The sequence below is a fragment of the Carassius auratus genome, chromosome 21 (genome assembly GCF_003368295.1).
Source record: "Carassius auratus strain Wakin chromosome 21, ASM336829v1, whole genome shotgun sequence".
In the NCBI taxonomy this organism is placed as follows: domain Eukaryota; kingdom Metazoa; phylum Chordata; class Actinopteri; order Cypriniformes; family Cyprinidae; genus Carassius; species Carassius auratus.
In genome coordinates, this window is record NC_039263.1 from 872357 (window position 1) to 890828 (window position 18472).

An 18472-nucleotide genomic window follows, 5' to 3' on the forward strand; every position below is an offset into this window, starting at 1 on the left:
AGCGACGCAACGCGGAAGGATACGTGCTTGCGTGGCAGTACTGCGGCAGCTTTAGTGATTCAACGGAAACTGTTATTTTATTTGGATGATAATGTTGTTTTAAACTCGTATGACGTTTTCTTCGCATGTTCTCGTATAATGTGAGGGACATGCACCCTCAGGTCTAAATTTAAAATAATTAATGTTCATTGAGACTGTCATAGTGCCTAACCATAGACTGTATAAAAGCAGTGCCTAACACATTTCTTTTTCTGTAACACTAATTTATAACAGCGATAAAATGATTATATCATGTAACACGTACCCTTAAAAAATCCCATTGGTGCAATTTTAGTGCATCAATCCAGTATGCAGTATACTATATCTCTAAATAGTACTATAGTGAGCTAATATTATTTTTCATTATATAAATTCCGTTGTTCATGGTGTAAATACAGCACTTTCACTTGGTTTTAAGTTAAATTGTAAAACAAACAATTAAGACTGTTATATATATAAACATCAGGTTTTCACTTTAGAATTTAATACAACTGAAAATAATTCTCACATGGCATCATTCCTGGATCTCTATACAAACTCATTTTAAAGTTAACACACATCAACCCAAACACTTTTGTACCCACAAAATTATTGTAATGTCAATGAACATTAGAATGTTTTATATCTAAAAAAAATCTCGCATTTTACGTTTGCAACTATGAATCCCTTGAAAAAACAATACAGTCTTACAGTGTTAAAACAGGACATGCAGTGCAACAGAGGCAGAAACCAAATTTCAAACTGCACTCTTTCTTTTTCATCCAATGACCGTTAGACTATTGGTCTAATAAATAAAGTGTAAATGTACACCACACACATCATCTTTTAATGAATGAGTGGGTTTTTTTAACATTTCTACACAAATGCAGCCATTAGTGTGTATGCATCAAACAAGCCGTGGTTTCTCAGTCACTTTTGGCTTGTTTATCTGCTCGCCTTTTCTTAGCTTCACTCACAATTTTCAGTAGCGAGAGCACAATAGGTACACACATGGGTAGGAAAAGAGGAATATAGATGGCGAATTTCTGATCATCTGGAAAATAAAGAAGATGTAAAAGAGAGGGGTCGAAAAAGGCCCTCTCTGAAGCCAAAATGGCCTCCCTGCTGTATTGAAGCGCAAAGGCAAGGTTCCCAGCCTCCAACTCGGCGACAGCAGACTGGAGCGACGTCACTGCACTAGAAACCTGTGTGAGAAATAATAGCAAAATTGTGCATTTTACAATTCCTACTGTCGAGAACAAAATGTTACAGGGGAACCATTTCATTTTGTGATGAACTATGAACATCAAGTCCTCCCACCTGCTGTGCGATGTTGTCATTGATGACGATGTTTCCGATCTGGTCGAGGAGCTGAGCCAGCGAGGTGATGGTGGTGCTGGCGGTGGCGATGTTCTCCACACTGCGGCTCCACAGGAGTCGGTCCAGCTCCCAATCAGACAGTCCAGCGCTGCCCGGACTCTGCAGCACAAAGCCTGTGGGAGGATGAGTATGCTGCACTCCCAGCATGAGCCTAGAAACAAAATGATAAAGAAAGTGAAATAAAACACTTTCATCTGGGCAAACCAGGTTTTTTTACTTACATCGGTGGAAGTACTAACCGTAACTGTGCCAAAAACACACCCATCACTTTAGACATATTAATGTTGATATCTACAGGACGTTCAGTTTCAGGTCCGTACATTTCATTCACATTGTACACCTGGGGACACAGATGACAGATAAAAGACATTCACATTCACGTTATCTTATATACTGTAATTCACGATATCTAAAGGTGACACATCATGAAAATCTGACGACCACAGAACACTAGAGTCCCAGCCTCAGAAGAGACAAGAGAACTGTGGATTTATTCATTTATTTACTGTGTATTACACTGCTGAATGCCACACAGATATAATATAAACATGCGATTCCTTTCCCAGCCTTTTACCTTCACAGACTTGTAACTTGTTTGTTTTTAACAAACTTGTGTGGATTTGACAGTTCAAACACAATGATACATGAAAGAGAAACGTATGCTTTCACTAAACCGTATATCAGAAGTCTTAACTGATATGGTCTTAAAGGGATACTCCACCCCAAAATGAAAATTGTCATTAATCACCCCCATGTCATTCCAAACCCGTAAAAGGTTTGTTCGTCTTCAGGAACACAATTTAAGATATTTTGGATGAAAACCAGGAGGCTTGAGACTATCCCATAGACTACCAAGTAAATAAACTGCCTATGCTTTTCTGTTTCAGTCTCACCACAAGGATGCACTGTTTCTTCTATGCGTATTTATGCTTTGATTTGAAAGAAAACAGCGCATCATTTTGGTGCGGCTGACACAGAAGAGCATATGCAGTTTGAGTGATGTAGAGAGAGAAGACCGTTGACAAAGGAATTGTTGAATAAAGTCGTTATTTTTGTTTTATTCACGTACAAAAAGTATTATCGTTGCTTCGTAATGTTATGATTGAACTACTGATGGCAGATGGACTATTCTGATGATGCTATTCATACTTTTCTGGACCTTGACAGTGTATTTTCCTCCTGGTTTTCATCCAAAATATCTTAAAATGTGTTCCGAAGATGAACAAAGCTTTTTTTTTGGTTTTGAAACGACATTGGGGTAAATGATTAATGACAAAATTTTCCATGTGGGGTGGAGTATCCTTTTAAAACGCATGATTTCAGCATGTTAAACATGATAATAAAAACCAGACAGAGGTTTTTAAAAGAGTAACTGAAGAAACGAGCTGTAAAGGCACATTACAATTCTGGAAAAGGGATGGGGAGCAGCAGCTCATTTGCATTTAAAGAGACATGCACAAAAACGGTGCATTTCTGCTGTCACTCAAAATTGGCATTTTCAAAATGATAGAATAAATCATCTGTGGGGTGGAACTTCAAAGACACATTCTGGAGACACCTTAAATTGGCATAATAGGTCTTCTTTAATGTAAGTACAGAAACCCTGAACTGAAACATGAAATACAATGTCGATTATAAAATGATTTTCTTGGGTGCATGTAAACTTAGCCACTGAGAAATGCAAAACGAACATCATAATCTATGCTTAAGTGAATATATCTGGACAGTACCATAATGCCGCCCCAACGAGGGCTGTGGAAGGCGTTAGAGGGCACCTCCCGTTTGCCGTGGTCTCTGATGAAAAGAGGAGAGTGGTGGGCATCTGGTACATATAGCAGGAAGTTCAAGACAGGGTTAGAGGAAGCTGCATTGGAACCTGTGTCAAAGAGAATACCATCATGCGTAAATCTAAATGATCATAAAAAAAATAAACCATTCATTCAAAGCAGATCGGTTCAGTTATAGCTCAAATCTCACCTAGTCTGGCCTCAACAGGGTTGATAACATGTGATAGGCTGTCTGCACTGAGTGTATAGGCTGACACACTGTTGTCAAATCGAGGATTCACCCCCAGAACGGCATAGTACAGAATCTGAAAAGAACAAACAGCCGAGTGACAAATAGAAGAGGAGAACTTTGGGTGGGCAGTATTTACAAAATTATATAAAAAATAAGAAGATATAAATATATAGTGATATTTTTTCAATGTTTGCTCATTTAAACTCTGCTTTAAACTAAAGCTGTTTATCACATTAAATTTAAATAAATTCAAATTAAATTAAATTAAAGGAAACAACTTTTTTTTTGTGAAAAAAAATTTAGTTGATGAACGCAAACCAAATTAGGCATTAGTAAAAAACTTAATATTGAATGTGAAATGTGTAAAGATTATAAACACATACAAATAAATCAATAAAAAAACGTAAATTAATATTATAAACGATTTAAATTCTGACTCTAAAAGCTGACTGAATGAGTCTTGAAGCTGTAAAATATCTTCATGCACCACTCCATGTTTCTTCATTTCTCTTGTGTAAAAACACAAAGCAGCTCTAATAGCTGTGCAAATGTATCTGTTGTTGTATAAACAGTACAGCAAATTCTCTTCGGGTTCACACATTTGTAACCATTGCAAGGTACAGAATATTCGGTCAGTCCTGTGAAGAGTCATATTTGTTAGAGACCACACAAACTACAATGTAATTGTTTCTAAGGCACCTGAGAGTCCACTGAAAAGTTGGCAATGGGGGCAAGTTTGTTCAATAAAGGCTGAATGTAGCTTTGAACGGCGCCTTCGATATCCCAGTGAAGACTGTGTGACTTTGGGTCTGGGTTGAGCAGGCTGAATGTGATCTCATAGCCTAAGAGAAGCCGAAATTAGATGAAGATAATTAAATGTGTATGCTATTGAGAATACAAGCCACAATGAGGGATAATACTCACCAGGACTGGATTTGATGGCCCGCATGCTGTCTGTCATACTCTCCTTAGTCACTTTGGTCATGCGGACACGGTCGCTCAGAGCAGCTACTATATCCTGGTGAGCGAAGGACATGGTGCTGACCACCTGCTCCACATCCATCTCCAGATTTGAGAGGACTTCCTTCAGATTCCAAGAACTTTTAAAGGGAGGAGAACGCAGCAGCGCAGTACGCCGTTGCCCCACGTACACCTTCACATCCTGAAAGTTAAAAGCCAGAATGAGCATAATGAGCTTCAGTATGTAAAAATCCACAAATGCTCTGAATCTTACCTCTGGCAGAAGGGTGGAGGACCCGGGGATCACATATACAACCACAGACCCACAAGAACTCTCAGAGAGCATGTGTAAGGATAGATCTGCCTCTGTGGAGAGACAAGTCAACAGCTCAGAGATACAAACTCTATCGTACCAATAGAAAAATGAATTCACATTTAAAAATGAGTGATGTGACAAAAAGAAAACCGAAGAAACCCAAAACAGCTCATTTTAAATTAGCTTTGTTCGGAGTAACTCAACAAATACTATTAATATTTGCCTTTTTTTGTCCCTTAAACTGTATTTCAGGGACAATGCACATTAATTATACACAGGATCAAATGCCAAATTTACCCACAATGGCTAATTTCCACCTGTAGTGCCTGGGCAGGTAATTGGAAAAAGTTAAATGATTTCAAAGCTTACACAAAAATCCATATCAATTTTTACAATTTCACAACAATTTTTTTTTTTTTAGAAACGACAAAAATACATTATTTATAACTATTTAGTTCTTTCGGGAGTCTATTCAAGTTTTAAGAGTTCCTCTGAAAGCAAATAATAATGGATAAGAAGAAGAAGATTTAATGTATAAGTGATTGCAATTGATTTAATGTATAAGTGATTGCAATTGTTCTTCCGTCAGTGGGAATTACTTCAATTAAAAAATTCTATAATCTTTCTGTATAGTCAATATATCCTCTAATATAAAATTAGACATAATTGAATTGGTATTAACAAATAACTGATTAAACCATCATTTATTAGTAACAATAAACCCACTCAACCTGCAGCAGTGGGCTGATTCAAGGCGTCTTCCTCCATTATAGTGGCAGTGCGATATCTGGTTTCATATTTGTACCGCAAACCTGTTTTAGCTGAAGAGGAAAAGAGAGCAATGATTAATTATTTTATGCTGAAGCTTTCAAATAGTTCCAGAAATTGATCACTTACCATCAACTTGGTGCTCCTTTTCATTGACATGGCTATGTGGAAACCTTTTCTGCTGTTCTGGGGTCAGTGTTCCTCGAGAGAAGACCACCTCGATATCAACACTTAGCTGAAGCTGTCAAAAACACGATAACATATCAGTGCTGGACTAATGGATTGACAAACATGACTCAGTCCTGAGGAAGGACGCAGTACCTGCAGGGAGTCGAGCTCGCTGATCTCAGAGAAAGGGAGCCAGGCTCGGTAGGTCTCTGTGGTCTTCCACCAGAGCGGGATTCCCAGCACGATGACCACTGCAGCGATGGCCAGGGCAGCGGATCGCCCTCGCTGCTTCTCTGTTAGGAACAAAACGCTAAGAAATGAGACCACATAGGAACTAGACCAACCCTGACTCAAAACATGCTAAACACAACTAAGCTACCGTTACGCTGACATTGGGATTTAGTGTAATGTAACTTTAAAATGTACAATTGTGGCAAAAAAATAAATAGAAAATAGGTGAGCACTGAAATAATTTAGAAGGCACAATGAGGAAATCGTTTTGAATTAAAGCAGGACTCACCGAGCTGCAGGGCTGCCATTGCTGTGTGAAATGACTACCGCATAACCCGCTATTGGAGGATTCTATCCAATCAGACGACAGATGGCACAGGAGCCTCCAATCAGAGTTAAAGGGGGCGGGTTTAGTGTCATTCGAACTTCCTTAAAAAAGCCAATTCATTTTATATTTGGCTCGCATCATGATGGGTAGATAAAAACAGGCTCGCAGTAAAAAAAACAAACAAACAAAAAAGGCATTTTAAAGGGTTAGTTATTAGTTGTATGAAGTCTTTATTTACTCATTCTCGTTTCGTGTTAAACCCATATGTGTTTATTTCTTCTGCAGATCACGAAGATATTTTGGTTACCATATTTTTTGCTGTAGTCATTTGGGATATGTACTAATACCCCACAGTTAATGAATAATGGTAAATATATGAAAACCAGACCCTTTGTTAATTTAAAGGGATAATTCACCCAACACTGAAAATTCTGTCACAATTTACCCTCTTGTCGTTTCAGACCTGCAAGACTTTTTACTTCTGTTGAACACAAATACATACACATACACATATACACACACACACACACACACACACATATATATATATATATATATATATATATATATATAATTCATAAACTTTGGGGTATTAGTGCATATCACATGTATTTATGTAATTAAAATTTTATATTTTTACTACAATTAAGTAAATAAAGAATTATGTGTTACACAATATTTTATCAAACACATCTGTAATAGGTCTCACTTGACACAAAAATTGGATTTGTGCCTCTAACGCTTTAAAGTTATTAGGGAAATCCAGGGTACCATATTTGTAAATATGCCTCCAATAATTTTATAAAGAACGGAACAGAAATTTTAACCCCTTATTTGTTATGCAAACTGTTTTCTATTAAATTACGTACCTCTCTACAGTTAATCATTTAGAATTATACCCATTTACTTAGATCTATGTAAACATGCTTAATTCAGCACATTGTTGAGGGTCTGATGAGGAAAGCTCAAATGGAATGAACTAAGTTATTGCTAAAAATGTTTGCAATAGGTGAATGAAATACACCCGCATAATAATGACAAACAGCATCTGACATTTTAAAGTATTTTATTTTAGTTTTTACTATCTGACACATGAAGTGCTTAGAGAACAACATCAAATCACAAGATCACATTTGTTCAAGAGCGGTGAGTGCTTCCCTCCCAAGAAGCTCCAGAGTTTGGTCCGCTCCGCCGTTTACAACCAATATAAGTTATGATTCATGTAGCACTGTGTCACAAATACAGGGAGGAGAGGGAGAGCATGATACACTCAAGCACACAAACGCAACAGCGCACAATTTCAAAATAACGGTCCTTTTTTAAACTAATATTGTAAGGTTTTTATATTCAATTTTTGATACAGTAATCACACAGCAATGCATTAATATTATATGTGAACACAACACAAAATTATATTCCTCGGAGTCTGGTGGAGTTAATCATAACTAACAATAATATATTACTATATATTAATATTATTATATGTTTCATTCCCTATTATAATAAATATGAACTCAGTATATCATTATCATGAGGGCCGATGAGGTCATACTGCACTGCACGGAATGTGACTTGAGTGGCTGGTGCCTGAATTGGAATGACTGGTGTTAAAATGCTAAAAACAGAATGTCTGATATACATATACATCCATTTAAAACGGGCCACAAAAAAATACTGTTTTCTTGTTTGCAGCATGAAACTACACTTTGAATATTTCAAAAATAAGGAATAATCTCCTGCGTACCTTTCTATTTCTCCTCTCCATTCCTAAAGTTTAATAGATTTTAAATAGTGAGACACCGCAATGACAACCCTAAAGTACAGAAGACAGCGCAGGCCTGTGATTGGTTGGTGACAGTGAGGGTAGCAGCTGTGCACTATACTATTGGCTGGCGGGAGCTGGAACGGTGGGAAACCGCGTGTTCAGTAGGCATGATTAGCCACGTACAGGGACTGTCCCGCTGATCCATCCATTCCAGAGGAGACGTACTTGCCTTGAGCAGCCAATCCATTAGCCTGAGGAAAGGTCACAAAGGTCAGTTTACGATGCCTGATTCAGCAGGTTCAGACAGACCTTACATCAAAGAATTGTAGCCCAGCAATTCTAAACAGATTCACTTCCTAGCTCTATTGTTATTCAATTTTATACTACTTTTAAGTATTACATTGTTTTTATAATATTATTATAGTATTATTTTTGGTCGCTGAAATTTTACTACATCACTAATATTATGTGCTAAATAATCATTCAAATTAAATAAAAATGTACTGTATATATATATCTCAGTGTTTACTGAAATTAAAAGATATTACACACAAAGTTCCTATTTGACCTATGAACTTAAATAGCATTTAGCTTTACACGATTTCTGAAAAGATGCAGATATACATTTGATAGATTTTAGCATCATTATCTGTATCCAAAATACACATTTTAATGAAATAAGGATTAATAAATAGAAATTAGCATATCTGCATATTGATGAGCATATTTATTAAACATTATTTCAATTATATTGAAATTAGCATATCTGCATATTGATGAGCATATTTATTTAGCATTATTTCAATTATATAAATACAATCATTTGCCGGTGTTGGCCAAATTTTCGTGGGCAAAATTTATTTCAAAAGGAATCCAAGTGCTACAATACACAAATTTTGCAACTGATTGAAGTTTGTCACAAAGATTAACCACGTTGGTCAACAGAAAGATGCTCTGTTTGGAAGTGACTTCTGTGTGAGTTATGCTTTATACTGTGCTATTCTTATGACAATGAGCTTTTTGCTAATCTGAAATTTTGCTTAATATCACCAAAATGGGAAAAGGATTTGATCAACTGACCTCAGCACGCTTGAGGAACTCCTCTGTGGCTGCCTTCTCGTTTTCCTTGACTCCGCGCCAGGCGCTGAGGGCTGAGGCCTGCAGAGCGCGTCCATACGAGAAGGTGAGGGCCCAGGGTTTTGTCAGAGGGCAGTTGTTGATGGCGTTCAGGTTGATAGACGCCTCCTCCTCACTCTGACCTCCAGAGAGGAATGTCACACCTGCCAAAGGAATTTCAAAATACATTTCCTGAAGTGACACTGTGCTCTCACCACATCACTTTTTTTTATCGTAACTTGTTAGCTACGTCATGGCGCTCCACATTCTTAAAGCTTCAACGAGTAAAACACAGCTGAGGTTTCTCTATTAGACTCGTGGCTCACCTGTTACCGCGGGGGGAACGGTACGGCGCAGGGCTGTCACTGTAGCCATGGCAATTTCCTGATTGGAGAATTTGGTGGGGCAGGAGTGTCCAGCTGTCACCATGTTGGGTTTCAGAAGAGTCCCCTCCAGATAGACGTGATGGTCAGACAGGGCCTTGTAGCAGGCAGCAAGGACCTGGAGATACGTGGGAAATAAAGAAAAGTTTTGACGATTTAAATCAAGTCTTGTTTGAGTGCTATAAATTAATGTCACTTTTTAATTACCTTCTCTGTAACATACTGGCAGCGCTTCAAGTCGTGGTCCCCATCAGGCAGAATCTCTGGCTCAACAATGGGCACAATCCCATTCTGAAATATTACAATATTACGTCAAAAATGTCACACTCCATTGGTTAAACCTTATTTCTGATATCTATGCATTAGCTAAATAAAATGCCTAAATATCCATCAAGATTGTTGTGATCTGGATTTCTTGCAGTCAGTGTTATTTAGTATTATTTTATATACTATTATAGTATTTTTTATTTATTAAAATTGTGCTTTTACCACAGTTTTTGAAAAATGTTTCTGTTTAGCTTTTTAAACATTTTTAAGTTTTAGTTTGTCCGTTTAATTTGACAAGTTTTCACTGCAAAATTTCAAAAACATTGGTTTTTGTTAATGTTTTTAATCTAATATTTAGAATTAATTTCTGATTTATATTTTCAATTAATAATAAGTGATTCAGATAATAGTTTTAGTTTTAATTAACAATAACAGCACTGCCTGCCTTTAAGATGAGTGCACAGACAGCTCACCTGCTGGCAGATGCTGGCGTAGCGAGCCAGGACGTTAGCGTTCTCCATGATGGCTAACTCTGAAGGAGTGGTCTCGCTGATCTTCAACACGGACCTCCACTTGGCAAAGTCTGCACCGTCTTTCTTATACTGAGCACAGCGTTCTGACAGGCCATCAAGCCCTTAAGAAAAACAGGTATCACATTAATAAAACATCATTGCCATCAATTTTAGCAAATATTATATCAGCAACTGTAAGCTTACCCTGTGTTGTGGTCTCTCCATTTGTTCCTGCCAGAGGGACGACACCTTTGTCAACCTGTAAAAGAGGACAACCTGCTTTAGGATCCAAATGTGATGGCAGCATTGCTAAAAATAGTCCAGCACAGAATGGCTCCTCAGTCGGTACCGCTTTCTTAGCCATGACTTTGGTGAGAACGTATACATTCATGTGATAATAAAGGGAGGTGCTTTCACCATATTTGGTTCACTGGAGGTGTTTCTGAATGCAAATGAACATGAACATGAACCAGCATGGTGCTTAAGAACATGTTGGATTTATCAACAATGATTACTTACTGGTGTGCAATAGGAACAGCGTGCACACGTTTGATAAATACAGATTTTTTTTGTACGTACACTAATTTAAAATTTCATTCGTATATATATATATATATATATATATATATATATATATATATATATATCAAATGAGATCATAAATACAGTAAAAACTGTGAAATATTATTACAATTAAAAATATATTTTTATTGATTTACTATATAATAAAATGTAATCTATTCCTGTGACGCAATGGTGAATTTTCAGCATCATTACTCTAGTCTTCTGTGTCACATGATCCTTCAGAAATCAATCTAACATTTCTTATTATTTTCAGTGTTAAAACACTTGTGCTGCTCAATATTTTTGTGGAAACCATGACAAATCTCTTCAGCATTTATTTGAATTAGAAATCTTTAAAAACATTTGAAATGGCGGTCACTTTTGATCAATGTAATGCATCACAGTTAAATAAAATCATTCATTTAAATCAAATTTTGTACCTTGATTCCCACAACAATGCCCCTGTCCTTGATCATTTTGGCAAAGGGTGTGCCATCATCAGCTTTCTGGTAAAGGGTCTCGTGGAAGAAGATGACACCACCAATGTACTTGTCCATGCGCTCGTCAGCAGTGAAAAGGAGCTGGCGATACAGACGGCGGTTTTCCTCTGTGTTCTCGACGCCAATGGGGTTCAGGCGCTTTGCCATACTGCCTGTATACATGCAGACATACATATTATTGTGTTAGAAGGACTGCGGTTTGCTGCATATTTCAAGTTTGGAACAACCTGAGGGGAATAAATGATCGAACTGAATGTGTTATTTCCATATTAGATGCAACCCTCACTGACCTGTGGACTCATCCGCAGCGAGGATGCCCTTCCCAGGAGCTACGATACGCTGAGCGATGTCCTGGAGCTCCCTCTTCTGCTCAGTTGTGAGTGCGGGGTACTGGTGCGTCATGTCTGCGGCTCAAAGCAATCTGCAACAGAGGAACGGCAGAAACACAACTGTCATTTCATCCATCTTATATTCCTATAATGACAGCTCTCGTAGGTTTTAGCATGGTATTGTACATGACAATGTTAATGTGTTTAGTCATAGAGTAAGTATCAATAATTGCTACGGCCAATACATCCACAGCATTCTGCTTTGAGCATGTAAGAAGCAAGCCTACTGTTACTGTACTTGTAACATATATAAAATAACACCCATATACGGCATACATGAATCACCCCATAGCAGACCTATACAGGTGGAGCTGGGGAAGGTGGAGGGTTTCTGAAGTCTTTGAAACACAATAGAAGATATTTTCCAAAATATCTTAAATTGTGTTCCGAAGTCGAACAAAGCTTTTACCGGTTTGGAACGACGTGGGTGTAAGTGAATAATGACAACATTTTCAAATGACAACCCTTTAAAAAAAAATTATGATTTTGAAAAACTAAAAATAGTAACATTGTGAAATATGCTTGAAATAACTCAAACTTATGCCAATAAAATAAGCAATTTAAAATAACCATTTTCTATTTTAATATATTTAAAAAATGTTATTTATTCTTGTGCTAGCGAAGCTGAATTTTCTGTATTATTACTCCAGTCTCTAATGTCACATGATCTTTTAGAAATCATTCTAATATTCTGATTTGGTGCTCAAGAAACATTTCTTATGATTAGCCATGTTGAAAACAGTTGTGCTGTTGAATATTTCTTTGGAAACCATACATAAAGAGCTACACTTCGGCTCTTGATTTGGGATTCACACCATGGCTCGAATGGGAAATTGGCAGTGCTTTCTGCTTCTTAGAAACACTACTTCACCCAAAGAAAGTCACAAAAGGAACAACAATTTGTCTCCTGGAAACGTCTGACTGATGGCTATGGATAAACAAAACTGTGCCTTATTATTCAAGGCATCTAGGGTCTAAGTAATATTCAGGCCCACTCTTTCTCACAAGCTCTTCAGTGAGGCTGAATTACATAATAACGTGGACTAACGCCAGCAGAGTGTTTTCTATTGCTGTTATGCAATCACACTCCTCTCATCTCTGCTGTCAATTAGACATGCCCCACTGTCTGTTACTTCATGGTGTAGGATTGGCACAACATTTCATTAAAAGGGTTTTATTACTTGTGTAAAAGAAGTCAAATTTAGAATACTTAAAAAAAAAAAAAAAAAAAAAAGTACTTATGGAAATAATATATTTTTGAAACATAATTGTGAACTGAATTTAAATGTTTTACTTAACTGCATGCTAACTGCAATAAAATCAAAATGATTTATAGTTCAAATTTTATATTTACTGCAATTAGCTGAACATAAGAGTGCTTTAAATGTAATATGAATAACAAACTACATTTTAACATATAATCAAATGTTAATCAAGCACAAAATTATTAATTATAGATTAAAATAATGATTTAAAATGTATGTTAAATGAAAAGGTTTAATTAGAAATTAGTACAAAGTGCTATTTGTAAAGTCCACCTAAATGTTCTAAGAAAGAGTCATGAAAATTGACTTTTATTTCATTGATAATATATTATCTGATTGTATATTTTAAAAATATACTTCTTAGACTTCTAGTGTTTTTTTTTTTCACTCATTTTTTTCAATCATTCATATTGAAACTGGAAATCATTGCTTGTCTAAATCCCCTTCTATGCCTGTATATTGATTACATTGGTTGAGTGCTCCCCCATCTCTATGCTGAATGGAAAAAGGCAAAACCGGCACAGACTGGCTGGTCTGTGTTGAAATAAATCACAGTTAGATGCCTTGTGTAAACATTTACTCAACAGAAGAAAGAAACATACATGTTTAAAACAACTGGAGGGGGAGTAAATTATGACAACATTTTTGGGTCAAAAATTAAAATGTTTAATGCTAAAGCCCACAATTATTAGCTTTATATACTATGTATTGGCTTCAATGATATCGCAAAGGGCAAACAGAGGTCATTTTGATGTATGACAGACTTTATTCAACAATAAGGCCCAATTCCAATTCTACCCCTTAGGCCTTCCCCTTTAACCTACCCCTCCATTTCACGCGTTCACGTGTAGGGGTAGAGGTGTTTTTTTTAGGGAAAAAATAAAGATTTTAAAGAAAAGTAACCATTTGTTTTATGTTACATTCAATTGTGAGTTCATGTTACTCAAAGACATGTTTGCAAAAAATTTCTAATATTTGTTAACGTCATATCATTACAGACTGCATGATAGTACCACAACATATGTCTGATCAGGGCGATAACTGCCGTAGACATTGATGGGGCCTAATCCCCCCAATAATAAGAAATCGCTAAACCATTTACTCAAATATTGCCTATTCGAGAGAGAAAGAGAGAGAGAGAAAGAGAGATGGAAGTTCTGTTCTGTTTATCTTTTATGAGTGAGTTTACTTAAAAACAGCGACTGTATCCTCTAGTCGCTGGAAAATATAATTCGATTCAGTATTTAAACTGTATTTAATAAAAGTCGTGGGGCAGCGTTGACAAGTTTATTTTCTCCTGGATGTGTGAGCTGCACGATTTCCGATATGTTTGTGTGTCAGTAAGCAGCTCATTACTACAGAACGATAATTAAAGGCTCTAATGCACACCATTATATGTATGTATTGTAAGAGCTAGATGACGAGAGCTAGATGGCGTGTGATGGCATAGTAGTGGTGTCCCAATCCTTAGGGGAATATTTTCTCTCCTACCCGTTGACACTCTGTTTTAATGGACAAGGGGAAGGGGCGGAGGGGTAGGGGAAGGGGTATAAAATAGAATTGGGATTGGTCCTTAGTCTCCTCCGCTTCACCGTATCGCCATTTTGGAGAACATCCACTGAACGCGAACAGCTTATGCCGTTCCTTGTCAGCCGTGTGGTGCGGCCTTTCTTTGCGCACAAAAAGTTTTCTCATAGCTTCATAAAATTATGGGTGAACCCCTGATGTCACATGGATTATTCTCACTACGTTTCCGGACCTTGATTGGGTACCTTACATTGCTCTCAGAATGCATAAAAAATATCTTAATTGGTGTTCTGAAGATGAACGGTGGTCTTACGGGTTTGAAAAGACATGAGGGTGAGTAATTAATGACAACATTTTCATTATGGAGTAGAGTAACCCTTTAAATATGGGTTATCACTTAAAGCCAATGTATTAAACCTCAAAAGTTTCCAAGGCTCAAAATATACTTCTGCTAATCTAGGTCATTGTTTACAAAAAATTATATTTAAGAAAATAAGCAATATTTATTTATATATTTGATAATTTAAATATGTATTTTATAAAAATTTATTTTTAGCTATTTTATCAATTTGGTATTTATATTAAATATTACTGAAGGTCTGGAATTCATAGCGGCTTTCATTGGCCAAGGCCCGCCCATGAGGTCGTTTGACCGACATGTCAAACAACCAATCACAGTTCGTTTCGTTCATCGTCACGTTTCGAGCCGTGGAAATGTTGCCACAATAACAGACCGCTGTGTAAAACTCTTGGATGTATTTTGAGGATTATATGCTGCAAACTTTAAATATTTCACATACTTTTAAAAATCCAGAGTTTAGTTGATCCTGATAATCGTCCCTTGTCAGTTGTAACATGATGGCTTTCTTGTTTCGTGAGGGGGTTTGGCGCCACGGTATCTTTGTTTCCAGGTGGAACGTTAAAGAACGCATGTCTCACGGAAATCCTGTAGAACTCAACCAATCCAATGATGACTTTGAGAATCCTGAAGTGTTTCCAATTTTGTGTCCCATATGCATCAGATGTTCAGCCAACGATATTATTTAGATATTATTTCGACTGCTCGCCAGTGTTACATAATTTATTATATAATATATCATAGACAAATGCAAGCTCTGTTTAAATTAGAGGGAACCACATCGGCTTGCCATTTATAACACACCATCAGTGTTTCTAATGCAAGTGAATACATTTTGATGAGTAATGATGACACTGTTTAGACACTGCACTTTTAAGTCATTTAATTACAGTCTTAATTCTTAACTGGTTTTAAACAAATAACACAGTGGTTCAAATTAATGCCTATAAGGCATCAATCTGCTAGACGGTTGGATATACAAATTCAAACTAACAGGATAGAGAAGCTAACCAGTCTGTTATCAGTTATGGGCATGAAGAGAGATGAAAATAGAAATCCACTGCTCCAAATGTGTGTTCACTGCTGTGTGTGCACACTTTGGATGAGTTAAATGCAGAATGCAAATTCTGAATATGAGTTACCATACTTGGCTGTATGTCACGTCACTTTTTTTCACACTTTTTATAATTTCAAATGCTTATCCCTAGGTTGATAATGCTATCCTACTGAAAACCTGTTATTTTATTCAAACTAATTTTTATAGAGAGTGTCAATGGCCTTGAACGAGATGTTTCTCAAAAAAAAAAAAAGATATGACGCATAAGTTATTCAGTGAGAACGGATTCAGTCTGCATCTTTTGCTCTGCACTGCATCATGCGCAACAGTGAGTCTGCGTTTTTCCCATTCTTCCAAAGGCTTTAATCCCATAAATATCTTCCACATTCATTTTCTCCACAGGGATTTCAATGAAACAAACCAGCCTACTCCAAAACAAATCATGACATTACAAATTTGAACTAAGGCAAAAATTTATATGTATAGTGAAAGACTATGCACGTAAACTGTGGCATAATTTAATAAAACAACACTACAATATAAAAATTAAATATGAAAACAATATTTTAAGTTCAGTGCAGAATATTAATACAGTTAGAAATAACAGGTTGAGAGCGTCTGCTTAGCTTTTCTGATTGGTGGATCGCTCTTCAGGATTATGGGTAGTGTAGTTCTTCACACAAAACTTACCAATTTCCCTCAAAATTTGAAATGACACTTATTTGTTTGGTATTTCTCTGGAAAATATTAATAACATGTTAAACATTTTAAAATGTTTAAAATATTAATAGTATGCTTTTTGATTATTATTTCAAACGGCCAAAAAACCTATCACATGCATTATATTATCTTCAAACAGATATTATGCATGGAGAAATGCAATGGTAATGCAAAAGATACAAAAATAAAAGAAGAAGTACGTAAAAGAAGAAACAGAAGAGTCAAAGGACATCGTTTTTGAGAACTGTACATCCTGAGCTTAGTCTCCATCGTTTCACCTTGAGCAGCAATATATGTAATTTACCCTCGGTGTCCTCAGAGAGGAGATACACCATCCTCAGCACGTATACACGACACGAGAGGATGAAAACACGGCTCGCGTGATTCATCACAAACCTTATGTGCCGTGACGCACTTCTAATTGTGTCGCTAGCGGTGTATGTAGGATTTCAAAAACGTACGAGGGCGACATTTAGGGGGAAAGACCTCTTTGACAAAACCTGTATTTGATACACATTATTTAAATATCGCTTTCGAGAAAATGTGATGTTGTAAGGATGTGTTTAAAATCTCTACTTCGTCACGTTAGCTCATCTGTGCTAGGCTAAGCTACAGTGATGTAGGACATGTCTACGTGCAGATCGGCCACACTCCCTTCTTCCGCAGACAGCAGCCGCATCTGTGATGCTCTAAAGACCTACACGTGCATTTGATGCTTTAATTAGCATGTTCTGTTAGATAAACGCTGTTCAGATAGATTCGGTTTGTCGGCTTTCTGTTAGTTCTACTTTAAATTTAAGGAAGAGAGTGATGATTGATGATGATGATGATGACGAGGATGTGTTCACCCATGCTCAGGGTGACATTGAATGTCACGAATGTCGATATGATGATGTTTATCTCTTTATATAGTTGATTTCTGAGTGTTTGAACCCTTAAAAACGAGCATTTCACAACAATGGCTTTAATATGTTTGACGCATTTGCTATAAACACTGCCAAAATGAGACAACCACCTGTCGGATCGTACATATTTACTTCTGACACTCAATGCAAAGCAAATAACTGACGTTGCACTATTAATATAACAAATATTTTAAATAAAATTACAGAAGAAATTTATAAAACTACATTTAACGTCAAAAATGGCATATTTACAAAACGAATAACGTTAAATTACTTCTTTCAAGAAAGCGGCATTGTCCCTAAAAAAAAATTATATATATATATATATATATATATATATATATATATATATATATATATATATATGTGTGTGTGTGTGTGTGTGTGTGTGTGTGTGTGTGTGTATAGACACACTTTTTTAAAATAACTTACCTGTTTAGGAGAGAGATGCAAAAGATGTCCTACTGTCGACAGCCTCCTGATTCAATGCCGCAACGCAACGTGACCGCTTAGAAAAGTCAACCCACCTAGGGGCGTGGCTTTGGTCAAGACCTTATTGTAATAATAATGGGTATTCATGAGTTTTTTAAAGTGACCTCGACGGTCTCATGCTTGAGGTGTGTTGTACTAGCACGTACGCTTTTGTAAAATAAAGTTAAAACGTGGTAGAAATAATTACACCTTTAATATATTCAATATAAAAACATAAAATAATAGAAGTAATTGAATATTCGTCTACAACTATTTTTTTTTCTTAAAAACATGTCTATTAATTGTATATGCTTATTACATATACAAACCAATAAAGGATTCGTTCTATTTAAACACAAATTATTGCTTTACACTATTTACTTAGGATGGAAAAGTTTTCCAAAATATATATTCTTATATTAGAGTTTAAGAGAGAGATCAATAGCTCAATAATAGCAGTAGCTGACACTGCAATGCTGTAATTT

The 18472-nt window shown here is 36.4% G+C and overlaps 2 protein-coding genes across 2 annotated transcripts; both read right to left on the reverse strand.

The window, feature by feature from the left end:
* Positions 1 to 489: 489 nt before the first annotated feature.
* Positions 490 to 6224, reverse strand: pigs (phosphatidylinositol glycan anchor biosynthesis, class S). The gene is made up of 12 exons (XM_026195391.1): positions 6150 to 6224; positions 5783 to 5922; positions 5591 to 5702; positions 5425 to 5514; positions 4652 to 4743; positions 4342 to 4579; positions 4117 to 4259; positions 3376 to 3490; positions 3129 to 3274; positions 1638 to 1738; positions 1339 to 1549; positions 490 to 1223 (listed from the first exon to the last, which is right to left on the reverse strand). The coding sequence occupies exons 1-12, from the start codon at positions 6166 to 6168 to the stop codon at positions 945 to 947; spliced, it is 1686 nt and encodes a 561-aa protein (XP_026051176.1). The 5' UTR covers positions 6169 to 6224; the 3' UTR covers positions 490 to 944.
* A 1013-nt stretch (positions 6225 to 7237) lies between these two features.
* On the reverse strand, positions 7238 to 18044 carry aldocb (aldolase C, fructose-bisphosphate, b). Its single transcript, XM_026195396.1, has 9 exons — positions 17949 to 18044; positions 11586 to 11716; positions 11236 to 11447; positions 10436 to 10490; positions 10193 to 10353; positions 9660 to 9743; positions 9396 to 9570; positions 9034 to 9233; positions 7238 to 8204 (listed from the first exon to the last, which is right to left on the reverse strand). Exons 2-9 carry the CDS (start codon positions 11695 to 11697, stop codon positions 8112 to 8114), a joined length of 1092 nt encoding a protein of 363 aa, XP_026051181.1. The 5' UTR covers positions 11698 to 11716; positions 17949 to 18044; the 3' UTR covers positions 7238 to 8111.
* Positions 18045 to 18472: the final 428 nt, after the last annotated feature.

Excerpts from the sequence above, each read along its gene's own strand:
- pigs (XM_026195391.1), bottom strand. Across the intron at positions 5,515-5,590 it reads AAAGGAGCACCAAGTTGATG|CTAAAACAGGTTTGCGGTAC; the intron begins GTAAGTGATCAA and ends TTTCCTCTTCAG. Across the intron at positions 3,275-3,375 it reads CCCTGTTGAGGCCAGACTAG|GTTCCAATGCAGCTTCCTCT; the intron begins GTGAGATTTGAG and ends TCTTTGACACAG.
- aldocb (XM_026195396.1), bottom strand. The coding sequence starts at position 11,697 with ATGACGCACCAGTACCCCGCACTCACAACTGAGCAGAAGAGGGAGCTC. Across the intron at positions 11,448-11,585 it reads CGCTGCGGATGAGTCCACAG|GCAGTATGGCAAAGCGCCTG; the intron begins GTCAGTGAGGGT and ends GCATGTATACAG. Across the intron at positions 9,744-10,192 it reads ACGCCAGCATCTGCCAGCAG|AATGGGATTGTGCCCATTGT; the intron begins GTGAGCTGTCTG and ends GTAATATTTCAG.